Raw genomic sequence first — 14,587 nt, forward strand, 5'->3', positions numbered from 1 at the left:
ATGAAACACTATCATTAGAAGCCTGACAGATCGCGATGCTTGGATGCACGCTAATGTCATCTACCACACTGCAAGTTCCGTCCGGCAATCTATCTGGAAATCTGGGGTGCATGTAAGCACCCGGGATCAAGCCATGGTTCAGCCACCATTCGTCAGGACTACATTGCGCCCAGGAGACACGATATAGCATAAGAGATATCATTGTTCTCCATCTGAGATGAATTCTCATCCGCGGGCAGTCAAGATGGTATAAAAGTCGTTGGTTGAGCTATGCAGTGATTGTCACTCCTGTATCAGCTCCTCATCCAACAGTTCGACCTAGTAGAAACACAGAAGCTCCACCACCAACATGAAGCTCTCCCTCGCCCTAACCTCCCTCCTCCTCCCCCTCCTCGCCACCGCCCACACCATCGCCCAACGCGTCCGGTATACCCTCCTACCCACCTCTCCTTCCACCCTTCTCAAACTAACACCATACAGCATCAACGGCGCCGACAACGGCGAAGCCGTCGGAATCCGCACCGCGCTCTCCAACTACCCGATCCAAAACGTCAACGATGCCAACATCGCGTGCAACTCCAACTTCAAGCAGCCCGTCTCTTCGAAGGTGATTGCCGTCAAGGGCGGCGACAGAGTCGGCGTGCTGTGGGGCCATGTCATCGGCGGCGCGCAGTTTGCGGGGGATCCAGATCAGCCGATTGCAAAGAGTCATAAGGGGCCTACTATGTTTTACATGTAAGTACATCTCCGTGATGCTGGAGGAGGGAGGGTGCTGGGTGTTGGGTACTGACGGTGGACAGGGCGAAGGTGGACAATGCAGCCACCGCGTCTCCATCGGGGCTTAAGTGGTTCAAAGTCTTCGAAGACGGCCTTGACGGCTCGGGACAATGGGGCGTGGACCGCATGATCAACAACAACGGCTGGGTCGACTTCACACTTCCCTCCTGTATCGCACCAGGTGATTACCTCCTGCGCGCTGAGATCATCGCGTTGCATTCTGCTAGTAAGCAAGGCGAGGCGCAGTTCTACATGTGAGTCCAAATTTCCGGAGAAGAAGCTTATAACGGCGTGCACATGGCTGACAATGCCTCAGGGGCTGCGCACAGTTGACGGTATCCGGCAGTGGCACGACGTCGCCAAGCTCGACGGTCAGCTTTCCGGGAGCCTACCAGGCGAACGATGCGGGTATCCTGCTGAGCATCTACAATAACCAAGGCCAGCCCGTGGGTAATGGGCAGCCGTACAAGATCCCTGGTCCTGCGGTGTTGAAGTGCTGAGTTCGTATAGGCGAGAGGAAAGGCTGCTGGAAAGCAGTGAGGGGACACTGAGTACTGTGAGGTTGTTCAAGCACGACTTTAATCAAAGGCGCCGGAGAGCTGCCATGTGCACATGTTTCCCAAGCTCCTTTGTGGGTGATGTCCCAGCCTGTGTGGTCAGACAAGAAGACCTGACAGTCCTCGTTTTGATGGAAGACACTTGTGTCGACTGACATGACTCCAGCGGTGGCCAGGAGCGAGAGGTATATGCACGTGGGCTGTGATGCCTCAAGGGCGCGATGTTGGCTGTATCTGTTCAGTATCTTTGGAGAAAAGAAGGAGGTAGATACGGAAGAGTAGCAGGAGTTAGTAGGTACAGTGCAGTCTAGTCTGACCACGTGCATGCCTGCCGGGTCCAAGGAAACCCAGTGTGGATCATCCCATTGACAAAAGAAATGCAACTTCCATTGCAGAGTCCTCTCCTGTCTATAGCCTATTACTGATATACAGGTGCTTGCCCATTCCAGCTTCTACATGCCTGCTAAACTTCAAGCGCTCACCTTCCCTTCTTGACCCATCCCTCCATGCTGTCGCGAGCATCATGGACCTTGTCCTGCACCATACCAACTGTCATGCCCGCGTGCGCCTTTCCTGTCTCAATGAAGTGGCTGATCCTTGCCTTTGTCCTCAGGTGGGCGTCCGCAACGACCGGGTACCTCTCCTCGTACGACCAGACCAGGTTGCCGACGTTGTTCATTGTGATGGGCAGAACGGTGTAGGCAGCTGTGATGCCAACAGCGGCCGGTACACTGGCGCGCAGCAGAACGTTGCGGTTGCGTGTGACGATAGAGCCGGCCATGGAGGCGACGAGGACGTACAAGGCGCCGGGGAAGACCTTCTCGCCGGACTCCTTGGGCGGGGCGAGCGAGCGGATGGTGCTTGTGAAGGAGTGCTCAAGGCGCAGGGTCTCGGTCAGGGCACTGTCGACGGCTTGCTCGCTGCGGACGGCCTGCTTGTACAGGGCCATGCGCGCGACGCCAATCTGCTGGGCGAGGCGGTCGGTGGGTGTTGGGCGGTAGGAGGCTTCAGCTGTGAGGTCCTTGGAGGGCTGCGTCAGGGCGGGAGCAGTGGGCTCTGTGGTGTCGATGGGCAGGTCATCGTAGATAGGCTTGCGGTTCTGGACGCTGTGTGAGCACGTCTGGGCAATGATTCGGCGCAGAACTCGAGCCAACATACGAACGCATCGCCAGGCTGCTCCTCGGCGTAGACAACTCGCGGTGCGAAGACTGCGCCGGTGGTGAGGGCGGCAGCCATGGCAGGGACGACGGCGCGCTGCTATCACGTCAATTGGCGCTCCACGTGACTCGTCCATTCACTCACCTGCCGTAACAGCGGTCTGAAGGCCATGTCGTGCGGGGAGCAGGCGCAATGGATGGGCGTGAGGCTTCTGGTGTCGTGCGTATCTTCGCGCTCGCTCGGCGGAGGACGGAGGAGCTGTCGAGCGTTGAACATTGAAGCCCGTGCGTCGTGCTGTCCTCGGCTTGTGACGCAGCAGCATGCTCCCGTCGCAGCTTTATCCTCACCATGCTCAAGCGGCTTGCACGCCCCAGCACGTCGCCATGGGTATGTGCACAATGCCTCCAGCACGCCCAGCGACAGCGCCCCCGCCGCTTCAACAGCGCCATCGCCCACGCACGTGACGCGAGGTCCGCTCTGCCGCCGTCCGCTGCCCTCTACGGCCTCTCTGCCAGCGGGAAGACAGACGACGACGCCCTGCGCAACGTCTTCGACAATGCCGCCTTCTGGGACACGTTCCGCCGCGCGTCCAAGAGCAAGACGCAGGCAGGCATCATCGGCAACAAGTACCTCACCCACCCGGACGGCTTCGTCGACTTCGTCACCATTACCATCCAGCGCTGCAATGCTGTCGTGCAGAAGGTCGCCGACGCCGAGGCGATAGCAGACTTCAAGATGCTCGTCAAGGAGCTGGACAAGCTGAGCGACCTGCTGTGTCGTGTCATTGACTTGGCCGACTTCGTTCGAGGCACCCATCCGGATCGCAAGTTCCAGATCATGGCCGTCAAGGCCTACCACACCGTCTTCCAGTACATGAACCAGCTGAACACGACCCCTGTGCTGTACGACCAGCTGCGGAAGGCCTCGGAGATAGCCGAGGTGTACGAGAGCTGGTCTGAGGAGGAACGCATTGTGGCGCGCATCCTGATGGAGGACTTCGCGCGATTCGGCATCGGCCTGGACGATGCGACAAGACAGCGGCTGGTCGATATGAGCGGTGAGATCGCTGAGGTGGGGGCGCAGTTCGTCGAAGGAATGGCGCCGGAGACGTTGAAGCTGAAGTTCAGTTCAAAGAGGATGAAGGGAATCGACCCGAACCTGGCAAAGCAGTTGACGAGATGGGGCGAGACGACGATATCAACAATGCACCACGAATCGCAGTCGGCGCTACGGTTTGTCGAAGATGCCGACGTGCGAAGAGACGTATACTCGGCCGTCCGGACAGCCAGCAGGTCCAGCATAGCGCGCCTGGAGAAGATGCTGAAGCTGCGGGCTGAGCTGGCAAACGTCTCGGGTTACGAGACGTTTGCACACATGACACTGGAGAACAAGATGGCAAAGACACCCGAGGCAGTAGATCAGTTCCTGAACGCGCTGTACCAGGACAATCGGCCAGCGGTCATGGCCGATCTCGACGAACTGATCGCTCTGAAGAAGAGCGACGCACACCAGGATAACTTCCCCAATCGCATAAATGCCTGGGACAAGTTCTACTACACTCAGAAGATGCTCGCGACAATGGAGGGCGCCTACCGCCAGCGCACGCCCGACACCCTCTCTTCGTACTTTTCCGTCGGCACCGTCCTGCAGGGCATATCGCGCCTCTTTGACCGCCTCTATGGCGTACGCTTCGTTCCGCGCGAGACACAACCTGGCGAAGTATGGGACGATGGTGTACGGAGGCTGGATGTCGTCTCAGACACACAAGGTCATATCGCCGTCTTGTACTGCGATCTTTTCTCACGGCCTGGCAAGACACCGAACCCGGCACATTTCACACTGCGCTGCAGCCGCGAGATTCTGTCGTCCGAGATTGCAGAGATGTCGCACATGGCGCATCGCTTTGACTCTCCCATCGAAGCCGCGACAGACGGCATGTCTGTCGCCTACAATGCAGAAACGGACAGCTACTTCCAGCTCCCCACCATAGCACTGATCTGCGACTTCCACAAACCCATCCACCCCGGTCGACCAGCATGTCTGAACATCCACGACGTGCGAACTCTCTTCCACGAAATGGGCCATGCCCTGCACTCCATCCTCGGCCGCACCGCTCTGCAAAACGTCTCCGGCACCCGCTGCGCAACAGACATCGCCGAGCTCCCCTCCGTCCTGATGGAGCATTTCGCCTTCTGCCCCGAAGTCCTCAGCCTGTACGCGCGCCACTGGGAAACCGACGCCCCCCTACCAATGCAAGCGCTCGAGCACCGCCTCGCAATCGACAACCGCAACCAGTACACCGAGCTCGAGAGCCAGATCCTGCTCTGCATGCTCGACCAAGCGTACCACTCCACACTCCCCATGCAGTCCGACTTCAACTCCACAAAAGTCTACCACGATGTGTACAACAAGTACGCCTCGGTCCCTGAACCCGCTGGCACTGCATGGCAGGGCTTCTTCGGGCATTTATTTGGGTACGGAGCGACGTATTACTCGTACCTGTTCGACCGGGCGATAGCGGCCAAGATCTGGAGCGATGTGTTCCAGAAGGATGGGCAGAAGGGCAGCTTGGACCGCAGCAACGGCGAGCTGTACAAGAACGAGTTGTTGCGCTGGGGTGGCGGGAGAGATGGCTGGCAATGTCTTGCTGGCGTGCTCAAGGATCCGAAGTTGGCTGAGGGCGATGAGAGTGCGATGAGGGAGGTGGGGAAGTGGGGGATTAGGGAGAGTGTACGATAGGTGGGAGATGTGCTGTATATAGCGTGGTTGTCCTGTATAGATGTATATACCAATCTTCGGATTCCTTGTGCAGTAAAAGTTCTCAGCGTGCGGTTTGTGGGCTACAGTGTTTCAAGGAAGGCACTGGTGGGCAGGTGCTAGTGCTAGTGACAGCAGCTCCTGCTACGATCACTCGAACCTCTGCACTGCTCGTTGCCAGCCACAATGATCACCTACGCTTCTCTATACAGCTCTCGAGAGAACGCTCTATACATACCCCAATTTCCAGCGATTCGTCCAGGAAAGTAGCAAAATCAAAACATGGCATTGAACCGCCTCGAGTCCGTCAGAGTCCGCCCTCCAACACTAGGAAGCTGACGGGTGACGGGCATATCTTTCCTTTACCTTCTTTTTTTGTGCCTGTAAATGATTGCATTACTTGTTGGGCGTGAGGTGGAAGCTTCGTCGAGACTGTGCTTGGGTACTTGTTCTCGGCGTTTTGGTGTATTGGGTTGGAGAGTGGCTTCCCTTCTTTTGGTGGAGTGCAGTCACCAACAAGCACCTTGCAGCACGTCCCGGAGCTATCTGCTACTATCATCTATCCGTCCATGCGTGTTTAGGGATTGCAGCATTGAAAGTGACCTTTAAAATAGCTAGTGGTTTGTTGACGCCTCTGAAGGCCTCTAGAATCTGATATTGGTCTTTGCCTTGTTAGGGAATTTGTTCGAGGGTACGAGAGCGCGTCTATGAAGCCAGCCGTTGGACTCTCGGGCTGCTGTAGTCGTTGCTGTCTTGCTGCTTGCTCAGAGGTATCTGACTTTTTGGGATGGTGTACAGTCGAGATGGTTCTGAGAGTATATGCAAAGCGAAGACCTCAATGCCGATGGTTGGAAACCCGTCACCGCACAAGCAGACTTTAATCAAAACCTGGCGCAGTAGTTCCCTTGTAATGGGTAATACTGCTTGTCTTTGCGAGTGTGATGCTGTCCTGTCCATGAAGCACAAGCGAGTACTGTCAGAATCAACGACGCGAGTCGCTGGATCAGGCGGGCATCCAAGGACAATCCATAGCCATTCCGGTGGCGCAGTCTGAGTGACAGGCTCGCAACCAAACATCTCAGGCGCGCAAAAGAGCGGTCCCTTCGTATTGTGGAAAAGTGGTCGAGGCCAGTGACTCTACGCGATGACTCCAGGCGCCAAGAAGCGGATCTGCCCGTGCCCGCCACTTCATTCAACCTCCACTTCTACATCACTATACTATACACTCATTCTTTCGCAACAAACGATCAGAGACAGACCTCATAACAAAGAACTGAGATGCAAGCGATGTCTTTCAACAGCTAGTGATTGCCGAGAGGCAGCCGTTCACAACTCGCCAACGAGTTGTTTACAACTTCCACTTGCGAAGTCTCATACAGCTTTTGCGCATACATCCATCAAGATGCTTCCATTATTATCAAAACTTTTCCGGACGCACTACTCCCATACGAACTCAAGATCTTTACGAGCTTGATGTGACATATGAGAGGGACAATACATGACCTGTACAACCAACACCACAATCAACAATCCGCATCAGCTCAACCTGCCAACACAAAGAACGGTCCAAGATATGGCCTCCATCTTCACTTTCGACCCTGACCCACCACGCGTGTCTTCACCATGGGCTACGCCTCCGGCTGGGAACGGGACCAGCTCTCCAGCTCTTCAGCAAGCAGCTAAGCCGATCCCCTCAAAACTTGGTATCAACGATGATACCAAGTCAACTGCAAGCACTCAGATTCCTACCATTGACAACACCACTGTCACGCGACTAGAGGCTGAGCCACAGGAGGGCCCAACGGAGTACAAACTGCATCTCCTTCTGAAACGACGGAGATCGTTCACACGCTTCAGTACTGGACTGCGCGCTTCTGGCTCGCTGCGTCGCGGCGATGGCACAAGCTCTATCGCTGTTAACCGCGCCGTATCCGAATCAGGTGCTCTGAGTAATACCCCACCTCCGTTGACGTCCATTCAGTCACGACAGCATCGTCTGGAGCAACTGACCACCCAGTTGCTGTGGCGTCTGCAGCAGTCATGCCCCTACCACATCTCCTCATCAACGGCGCCCCTTCTTCCGCATCTTCCGGACGATGCCAAACTCACGACCACTGAGATGCCTCAGCGGCTACTCCCAGGGCTGGAGGAGAGCAAAGGCGCGCTGTACGAGATTGGAGTTGCAGACGATGGATCGATCGTTGGCTTGGCAGAGGACGAGATGGAAGAGAGCTTGAACAACTTGCGCGCCATGGCTGCGAGCCTCGGCTGTCGGGTTGAAGTCCAGCGCATGCTCTCTGTTGGTGAGTGTGAGTGGATTGAGAACAACGGCACAAAACAGCGTGAAGTACGCACCTCCAAACTGTTAGCTGCCGAAGCTTTGATCAGCCCTGACCAACACCTGGTGGACAACTTAAAAGAGGCTCAGCACGCTGCAGACGATGTCTCAGCAGGTGCCTCTGCCAGTACTGCAACACCAGCAGTTGTACTTGGTGACACCCAGTCCAGCGTTGAGCAGTTGAGAGTCTCCCTCATCGGTGCGACCATGTCTGGAAAGTCCAGTCTCCTGGGTACCTTGTCGACGGCAACGCTCGACAACGGGCGTGGAAAGAGTCGTCTAAGCCTTCTGAAGCATAGACATGAGATTGCCTCCGGTATGACCAGCTCCGTAACACAGGAGCTTATCGGATACCGTGATTTGATGGAGCCAGATGGTGCAGTCTCGACACAAGTCATCAGCTATGGGTCTGGAGATGTCGACGCCTGGGTTGATATTCACGCTGCCGTTGAGGCCGCTCAAGAGGGCCGTCTGGTTGTTCTATCAGACTCTGCAGGACATCCGCGATTCCGTCGCACGACAGTTCGAGGCATCGTTGGCTGGTAAGTATCCCGATTCTCATACGTCCTATCCAAAGAATATTGGAATTTGCAGCCCGCGTGATTGTGAGGATAAGAACTTTGTATAGCGCACTGTAGCTGACTATCCATTGCAGGCAGCCACATTGGACGCTTGTGTGCGTTCCAGCTGACAACACGGACGAGTCCTCGGGCAAGATTGGGGCTTCACCCAGTTCGCAAGACATACTCGGGCCTGCTGCCGCGGACCTTGACTTGTCACAGGCTCATCTAGAGCTTTGTCTGGATCTTGAATTGCCTCTTGTCATTGTCATCACCAAGTACGATCTCGCCACCAAAGCTGGCCTGCGTCAGACCTTATCCAAGTTACTGTCGGCCCTGAAGGAGGCCGGTCGCAAACCTTGCATCATCTCCGACCAGACAACATCCATGTTGGACGTCGATATCCAGCAGGTTTCCACAGGTGACCTTCAGGAAGCCGATATTACAGCAAAGCAGTTGGCCTCGTCACCTCTCGCGATTGTGCCGATAGTCTTGACAAGTGCCGTAAAAGGCACTGGAATCACGAAGCTGCATGCATTCTTGCGACTACTGCCAATCCACGTCGAAGCACCTCTTCCAGACAAGTCACCGTTGCATTTGTTCTACATCGAAGATGTGTACAGTGTTAGGGGCAACACATCTTCAGACCGTTCTGCAATCATCGGCGGGTATCTGCGACATGGACGATTGACAGTTGGCGAAGAGTTGCTTCTGGGCCCGTATCCAATCGATACCAGCTCAGATGACAGCGACAGCGGAACCGGAAGACCGCCACGCAGCTCTCCCATAACGACCTCAAGATCATACCCTGGCGCGCTGAACAAGAGGAACACCACCCCGCGTGATCGGCATGTTGAGTGGCGGCGAGTGCGCATTACATCGCTACGCAACTTGCGTCTACCTGTGCGAGCGCTCTATGCGGGTCAGCTTGGCACAATAGCAGTTGAGCCCATTGACACCCCAATACTTAGCCCGGCCATCAACCGTATCAGGAAAGGGATGGTACTGGCGGATCGACAGCCTTTGGCGTCAAGAGTGATGACGGTTCGCTTCCAAGGCGCCCAGGCGAGCGGTGCCGCCAGCCTTACTGTTGGAAGCGCGGTCGTTGTCTACGTTGCCAGTGTAAGAGCCTCATCAAAGGTCATCTCAGTGGCTTCTGAGCCCGGCCCATCTGTCGAAACACCAGTACAGGATGAAGACGAGGATGGATTCGGGTTTGGCTTCGACGACGAGGCGGACGAGCCACCTACCACCGCGGAACCGTCCACAGCCACGGTTACCTTCCAGTTCATCGCATCAAAGGAGTTCATTGAGCAGGGCGCCAAAGTCCTCGTCATGCCTGGCGGTGGGCCGGGTCTAGCTAGTGGTACCGAGAGAGGAGCGAAAGGTGTCGCAGGTCTTGAAGGTTTTGTGGGTCATGCTCTTGAGCAATACTAGAGCTCTGGCTGAACTCCAATACCGTGTTTAGCTTTTCAATGTTGGTGTGTGTGTTGTGCATTCTGATTTTGTGTTTTTGGTTTCTCATCTTCTTATTTAAGGATATGGTCTGAGCAACGAAGCTTAGTGGTTTAGACTCAATGCACATGTTCAGACTTCGATATGATCTGGTTAGTGTTCCAACAATGATTCCCGTACCTTCAACGATGGCATGGGCTTTATTAGCAGCACAGGGTGGAGATCTGCTGACTACACACCGCAATGCAGTCAACACCCCATCTCACTCAGCCTTTCTGCTCTACAAACAATATCACGCACACGTCACGGCACAAGCACGCAGCTCTCGGCAGGCCGACCCTTTCCATAGCCTTAGCCGACGAAGTCTCGACAAGGCTGAGCAGTGTTGACGTGCATACGGACCGTCTTGTGTCTGTCGGCAGCGCATACGTTTTCCGCCTCCTTGCACCAATCAGTTCACGCACATGCAGGGCCATTTATATACCACCGCGCTTACTATGCCACGCAATCGACTGGTGACTGAGCAGCGGGCCTGCGATCAGGCGCGCTGAGAGTACATTAGCCGGTCTATTCTAGCTGTGCTGTACTGGGGTGAGGGTGGCATGTGAGAGCAGCTATAGAGCACCTTGCGGGTCCGCACATATGTTTTTGCAGGTGTTGTAGAAGGTGTTGTAGGGTCGGTCTTTTAGCCGTCTTGCGTAGTTGTTCTTGCGCAGTCCATCTTGCGCGCGTTTGTCGGTGGAAGGGGCCGAAAGGTGCTGCTTCGAACAATTGCTAGCGTAACTACTTTTGGGTGACGAATTCGCGGTGCAATTCGATTCGAAGGACCGACACGGTAGGATCGATTGGGATTTGGAACGTTCTGATGTGCAGCTCGCTCCTTCCGCTTCCCTCAAGCGCCATGTGGTCCTCCTTCAACGCACTTGCATGCACTCCACTATTCGGGTTGCAACTGTCCGCAGAGCTTCTGCCACATTCATGCTGCATAGGAAAGCCCATCTGGAGGATGAAGGCTTCGGATCCGAAGCGTTCTATTATCACTATTCGTTCAGGTTGTCAGTGCTGCGGATATGCCATGATGGACACGTCTCTTCTATTTGGGCGATTGTACGTTCGCTTTCGCATCGACTCCTGATGTCCTGAATCATGTTGGTGCCTTGTACGAAAATACGCGGGGTCCCTTACGTCGCCAATGTCCGCAACATACAGTCCAGAACAGTTTTGGATATTGCTTGCTCGGAGCAGGGGTTTTGGTCGTTTTGCAGAACGTGCTGCCGCCCGTAGCGAGGTTGCGTCCGGCAAGCAATCCGGCCCACCAATCCAACAAAGTCAAAGTCAATATTTGTGCCGCAATGCGTACATTTGGCGACAACTTCGCGAGAGTATTTGTGGGCAGGTACTCAAATACTGTCTCGTTCCCGTGTTCCACGTTCTCAGGAATCGATCCGGTAGCACAACATGTGCTTCCACGTGCGAGGTGCAGGTTCCTCTTGGTTGTGCGAACGTTCGCGCTTGAGGATCTCCTCGCAGAGCTGTCCTATTCTTTGGGTTGTCACGTGAAAGGTACTCCACTGGTCCGCTTGCACGCAGTGGAGTGGTTCAGATCAAGTGACCACCCATCCTTCCCGCCTACCGCTCCCCGCTGCGCCGCGGTAAGGACCCATGTAAGAGCGCCAGCCCCCGATCTACATGTCAGCCATATGAACACAGTCAAGTCTTTGCGTTGTGCGGTGCAGCATGCAGGAAGGAAGAGACCTTTTACGTCATTGTCGTTCGACCGTTGGATTTGGCTCAATCCGTCAGCACGAGCAGGTTGTGGCTAATCTGCACGTCTCCCAAGACTCCGGTGAGGTGTACGACCTGGTTCTTACAATCTCGTAGGTGGGTAATGATTCCAGAACCGTGGGTCGGACAATAGTTCCAATGCAGGGCCTCGAAATTAAGATGCTGTGCCGACAGTTTCTGCATCATGGCCCAAATGTTGGTCTCGAGATTTTCCGTCGCCTGATACCGGCCATCACGGAAATGTTACCGGATCCAATCTTCCGTTAGAGAGTGTATCCACATTGCATGCGCAGTCTCGAAGTGGGCCTTATATTGAAGAGTTGCAATGACGGTCTTGGCGTGCGGTCGAACCCTCTCGCTGATTTAAGACTACTTTCCAGAAGCAGTAATCCATCAATCGCTTGTGGTAAAGGCTGGGATAACCACGTTCTGTAGGACCCCACACGTGCGCCAATCTACGAGGGTTGAAGGTTGATAGCCCTTGTCCCTGAACGGAAGGTTCCATCCAGGCAAGGCGTCCATCGCACGCGCATTAGCCTATTGTTCCGCTGCCCGGTGATGACAAGGGAGAACGATAGCGCTCCTAATTCCCGGTATCATGGTTTGCCCAGCTGTCAGTCGTAGGGCCGGCAATGTGTTTGACTCCTGAGGGCGTACTGTGTGTGCATGTAGTTTGCAAAACATCGTAGTCGTTCATTCACGCTTCGACTCTCGTCGCAGACGAATAAGACATGAAGAACAGTCGAACATATGCTCACAAAGCTTCCCGCGCCAAGACCAGGCGGACGGCCCGCTAGTCAGGTCGGACCGTGTGCATGGCAGCCTCGTGCAATGACCTCGCGAACCGACCATGTCAATCTCATTGGGTGCGTAAACGACATCGCCGTATCTGGTGAAGAGCAACAAAGAGCGGGTTTGTCTATGATGTAAAGGTTGCCGTTGGTAAGTGTTTTGAGGTATTGCAACGTATGACGACTGACAAGACTCCGTCCACGTTCAGAAAGCGATCTCGGACTGACAAGGTGAAGAACTGTCGCAAAAGAGGAGCGCGCTACTAGTTCATTGGATCTGGTACCAGAAATGGATTGCTGAAAGTCTCGAGGTTCAAAGATCTACTTGTGTTGCTGATGTCGACAATAAGAGAAGTTCAAAAAGAAAAAGGGAGCTGAGATTTGTCCCAGGGTATTAATCCACCGCAAACTTATTTCTCCAGATCCTCCCGCAATCCTCATCCTGCCGAATGTGCCCGAATCAGGCGAAACGTCCTTGTGGAGTACACACTTTAGCGTACACAAACACTCAGATTCATTCTGAAATCCAAGGTTCGAGTGCGATCATTCCTCGTTGTCCTTGGATCGAAGCATTTCGAATGTGAGAAAACAAAACTCCGAACAACAGAACGACGGTGCCCAACTTTGAAACGCCATGCTATGCTGATGATGGAAAGAGATGCGGCCTCCGAAGAAACAAACTCTACAAACCAGCTCTTGGAAACAAGCAGACATTTCCAAGCGTCGACAACATCTTTGTAAATAGTTCGAAGAGCGACATTGAGAGATGTTCGCGTGTTTGCAAGGCCTTCCTTTTGTCAAGACTCTAATGCGTGCTGATCGTGCTGATCGTTCCGTATGCTTTTGTCTCTGATCTCAGTCGGCGGAAGAGTCGAGTGTAATCGATATCATTGGCATCGGAATAACGGTCCCTGAGGTCATGTTCTTGGGATGCTAGTGGACTCTGACGGTCTACGGGCTTTGCATTTGTCGTGTTGCATGTGGCCCTTCATTGCAGTAGTGCGTGTGAATTCGGCGTGGCATCTTGGACAGAAGCTCTTGGCTGCGGTCCCTGACTTCTCACGCTGATGTCGTAGGAGGTTGCTGAATGTTGAGAATTGTCGCCCATTACATCCATGGTCGAAGCATTGTGGCTTTGGCCGTGAGTTCAAGACACGCGGCATTACGGCGTTGTTCTGAGTACTCGGAGACGAAGAGAGCGCAGGCATGCTACTGGCCGGAGGTGGCGGAATGCCATGAGGAGGCTCATAAGTAGGATATGAAGCAGGCGTTGTTGATGATGGTGGGTACATTGTTGGCAGGGATATACGATAGTCGCTCATTCCATATGTGGTTGGAGGGTACAAAGCTGGCCTGCAAAATGAGTTAGCCACTATCTACTATCAAAGAGACAGATTGTGCTCACGGTGGGTAGGCAGAAGGATTACTTTCCAAGCTTTGGCTGGGGAGGTTGCTGTGAGGCGCAGGGTACGAGTAGCCTCCCGCATTAGAGCTTGGGCGCACAGAATCTAGAGGTTGCTGCGGCTGATAAGTGCTCCGAGAATAAGATGGGTGTTGATGTTGATATGGCGGTAGTGCTGTGTGTTCATCGTGTCTTCTTGGTTGTTGGTCGTGCTGGAGTCCAGGACTGGATGCATACGATGAGGCATAGCCACCCGATGTCGAAGACCGGGAGTCTGAATAAGCTTGTTGGCTCACCGGGGGATAGCCTGGTGAATAGGACGATTGAGGAGACCCGTAGTGATTCATACCGTACTGAGAATGCGGCATTGTGTATCCTAGTGTGCTACGCTTGTGAGAAGATGTACATACAATCTATGAGTACATTTCACATACCTCATACCTTGCAACGCAGGGAACGATTCGAACAGCTGCTTAGTATAGATCGACTTTCCTTAGGACAGATCGTGACCACCAAGAATAGCGGGTCGCAAAGTAGCGTGGTCAACTTTAGTGCTGATGTGGGAACGCTCCGGTAGCTCGAAGTTGATGCTAGATAGCTGTTCTAAGCTCCTGATGCGGGTTCGTAGACGTTGAGTCGTTGGGTTTTGAGAATGAAGAATTGTAGGATAGAGATTCCTGGCGATCAGTCGGCAATGGATTGCTTCTTCGCTTAAGGGTCTCGAGGGTCTGTGGACTGTGCCCTGTCGGGGGAGGCTGATGTTTTTCTAGGTTGTGATAACCTACAAAACTTTGGTGGGGCACAGGCAGAAGTGTGGCACGGTGCGGACGGTCATCCCTTGATCGAGAGAAATCCGATGGATGATAGGGAAAGTCTTGTTCGCTGCGATTCCTGAATTCTTATGAGATGGTGAAGGTCTGAGACAGTTGATGCTGGAGGGTCGGATGGGTGATCACCGAGATGATAGCAACATGTAATGAAAGTGCTTGGTGGGGCTAACGTACGTT

The 14,587-nt window shown here is 54.2% G+C and overlaps 5 protein-coding genes across 5 annotated transcripts; 3 read left to right on the top strand and 2 right to left on the bottom strand.

Annotated features, from left to right (window-relative positions):
* The first annotated feature begins 205 nt into the window (after window positions 1-205).
* Window positions 206-1,545, top strand: BU25DRAFT_264400 (lytic polysaccharide monooxygenase). Its single transcript, XM_033701764.1, has 4 exons — window positions 206-426; window positions 481-735; window positions 801-1,031; window positions 1,094-1,545. The coding sequence occupies exons 1-4, from the start codon at window positions 350-352 to the stop codon at window positions 1,275-1,277; spliced, it is 747 nt and encodes a 248-aa protein (XP_033564225.1). The 5' UTR covers window positions 206-349; the 3' UTR covers window positions 1,278-1,545.
* Window positions 1,546-1,812: 267 nt separating this feature from the next.
* On the bottom strand, window positions 1,813-2,735 carry BU25DRAFT_388205 (uncharacterized protein; the record flags this gene model as incomplete). The annotated part of the gene is made up of 3 exons (XM_033704466.1): window positions 2,637-2,735; window positions 2,493-2,588; window positions 1,813-2,433 (listed from the first exon to the last, which is right to left on the bottom strand). The coding sequence occupies exons 1-3, from the start codon at window positions 2,661-2,663 to the stop codon at window positions 1,813-1,815; spliced, it is 744 nt and encodes a 247-aa protein (XP_033564226.1). The 5' UTR covers window positions 2,664-2,735.
* Window positions 2,736-2,825: 90 nt separating this feature from the next.
* On the top strand, window positions 2,826-5,543 carry BU25DRAFT_408632 (mitochondrial intermediate peptidase). Its single transcript, XM_033705857.1, has one exon. The coding sequence runs from the start codon at window positions 2,841-2,843 to the stop codon at window positions 5,229-5,231; it is 2,391 nt and encodes a 796-aa protein (XP_033564227.1). The 5' UTR covers window positions 2,826-2,840; the 3' UTR covers window positions 5,232-5,543.
* Window positions 5,544-6,457: 914 nt separating this feature from the next.
* Window positions 6,458-9,709, top strand: BU25DRAFT_438426 (GTP-binding protein-like protein 2). The gene is made up of 2 exons (XM_033709061.1): window positions 6,458-8,129; window positions 8,243-9,709. Exons 1-2 carry the CDS (start codon window positions 6,748-6,750, stop codon window positions 9,582-9,584), a joined length of 2,724 nt encoding a protein of 907 aa, XP_033564228.1. The 5' UTR covers window positions 6,458-6,747; the 3' UTR covers window positions 9,585-9,709.
* A 3,284-nt stretch (window positions 9,710-12,993) lies between these two features.
* Window positions 12,994-14,215, bottom strand: BU25DRAFT_264649 (uncharacterized protein). The gene is made up of 3 exons (XM_033701765.1): window positions 14,015-14,215; window positions 13,584-13,964; window positions 12,994-13,531 (listed from the first exon to the last, which is right to left on the bottom strand). Exons 1-3 carry the CDS (start codon window positions 14,017-14,019, stop codon window positions 13,096-13,098), a joined length of 822 nt encoding a protein of 273 aa, XP_033564229.1. The 5' UTR covers window positions 14,020-14,215; the 3' UTR covers window positions 12,994-13,095.
* Between the last annotated feature and the right edge of the window lie 372 nt (window positions 14,216-14,587).

The sequence above is a fragment of the Macroventuria anomochaeta genome, assembly GCF_010093625.1.
Source record: "Macroventuria anomochaeta strain CBS 525.71 unplaced genomic scaffold BU25scaffold_8, whole genome shotgun sequence".
Taxonomy (NCBI): Eukaryota; Fungi; Ascomycota; class Dothideomycetes; order Pleosporales; family Didymellaceae; genus Macroventuria; species Macroventuria anomochaeta.

Coding starts and splice junctions, on each gene's coding strand:
- BU25DRAFT_438426 (XM_033709061.1), top strand. CDS start 6,748: ATGACCTGTACAACCAACACCACAATCAACAATCCGCATCAGCTCAAC. Junction 8,130..8,242: donor GTTCGAGGCATCGTTGGCTG/GTAAGTATCCCG, acceptor TATCCATTGCAG/GCAGCCACATTGGACGCTTG.
- BU25DRAFT_264649 (XM_033701765.1), bottom strand. Junction 13,532..13,583: donor AATCCTTCTGCCTACCCACC/GTGAGCACAATC, acceptor CTCATTTTGCAG/GCCAGCTTTGTACCCTCCAA.
- BU25DRAFT_264400 (XM_033701764.1), top strand. CDS start 350: ATGAAGCTCTCCCTCGCCCTAACCTCCCTCCTCCTCCCCCTCCTCGCC. Junction 427..480: donor ACCATCGCCCAACGCGTCCG/GTATACCCTCCT, acceptor AACACCATACAG/CATCAACGGCGCCGACAACG. Junction 1,032..1,093: donor GGCGAGGCGCAGTTCTACAT/GTGAGTCCAAAT, acceptor ACAATGCCTCAG/GGGCTGCGCACAGTTGACGG.
- BU25DRAFT_408632 (XM_033705857.1), top strand. CDS start 2,841: ATGCTCAAGCGGCTTGCACGCCCCAGCACGTCGCCATGGGTATGTGCA.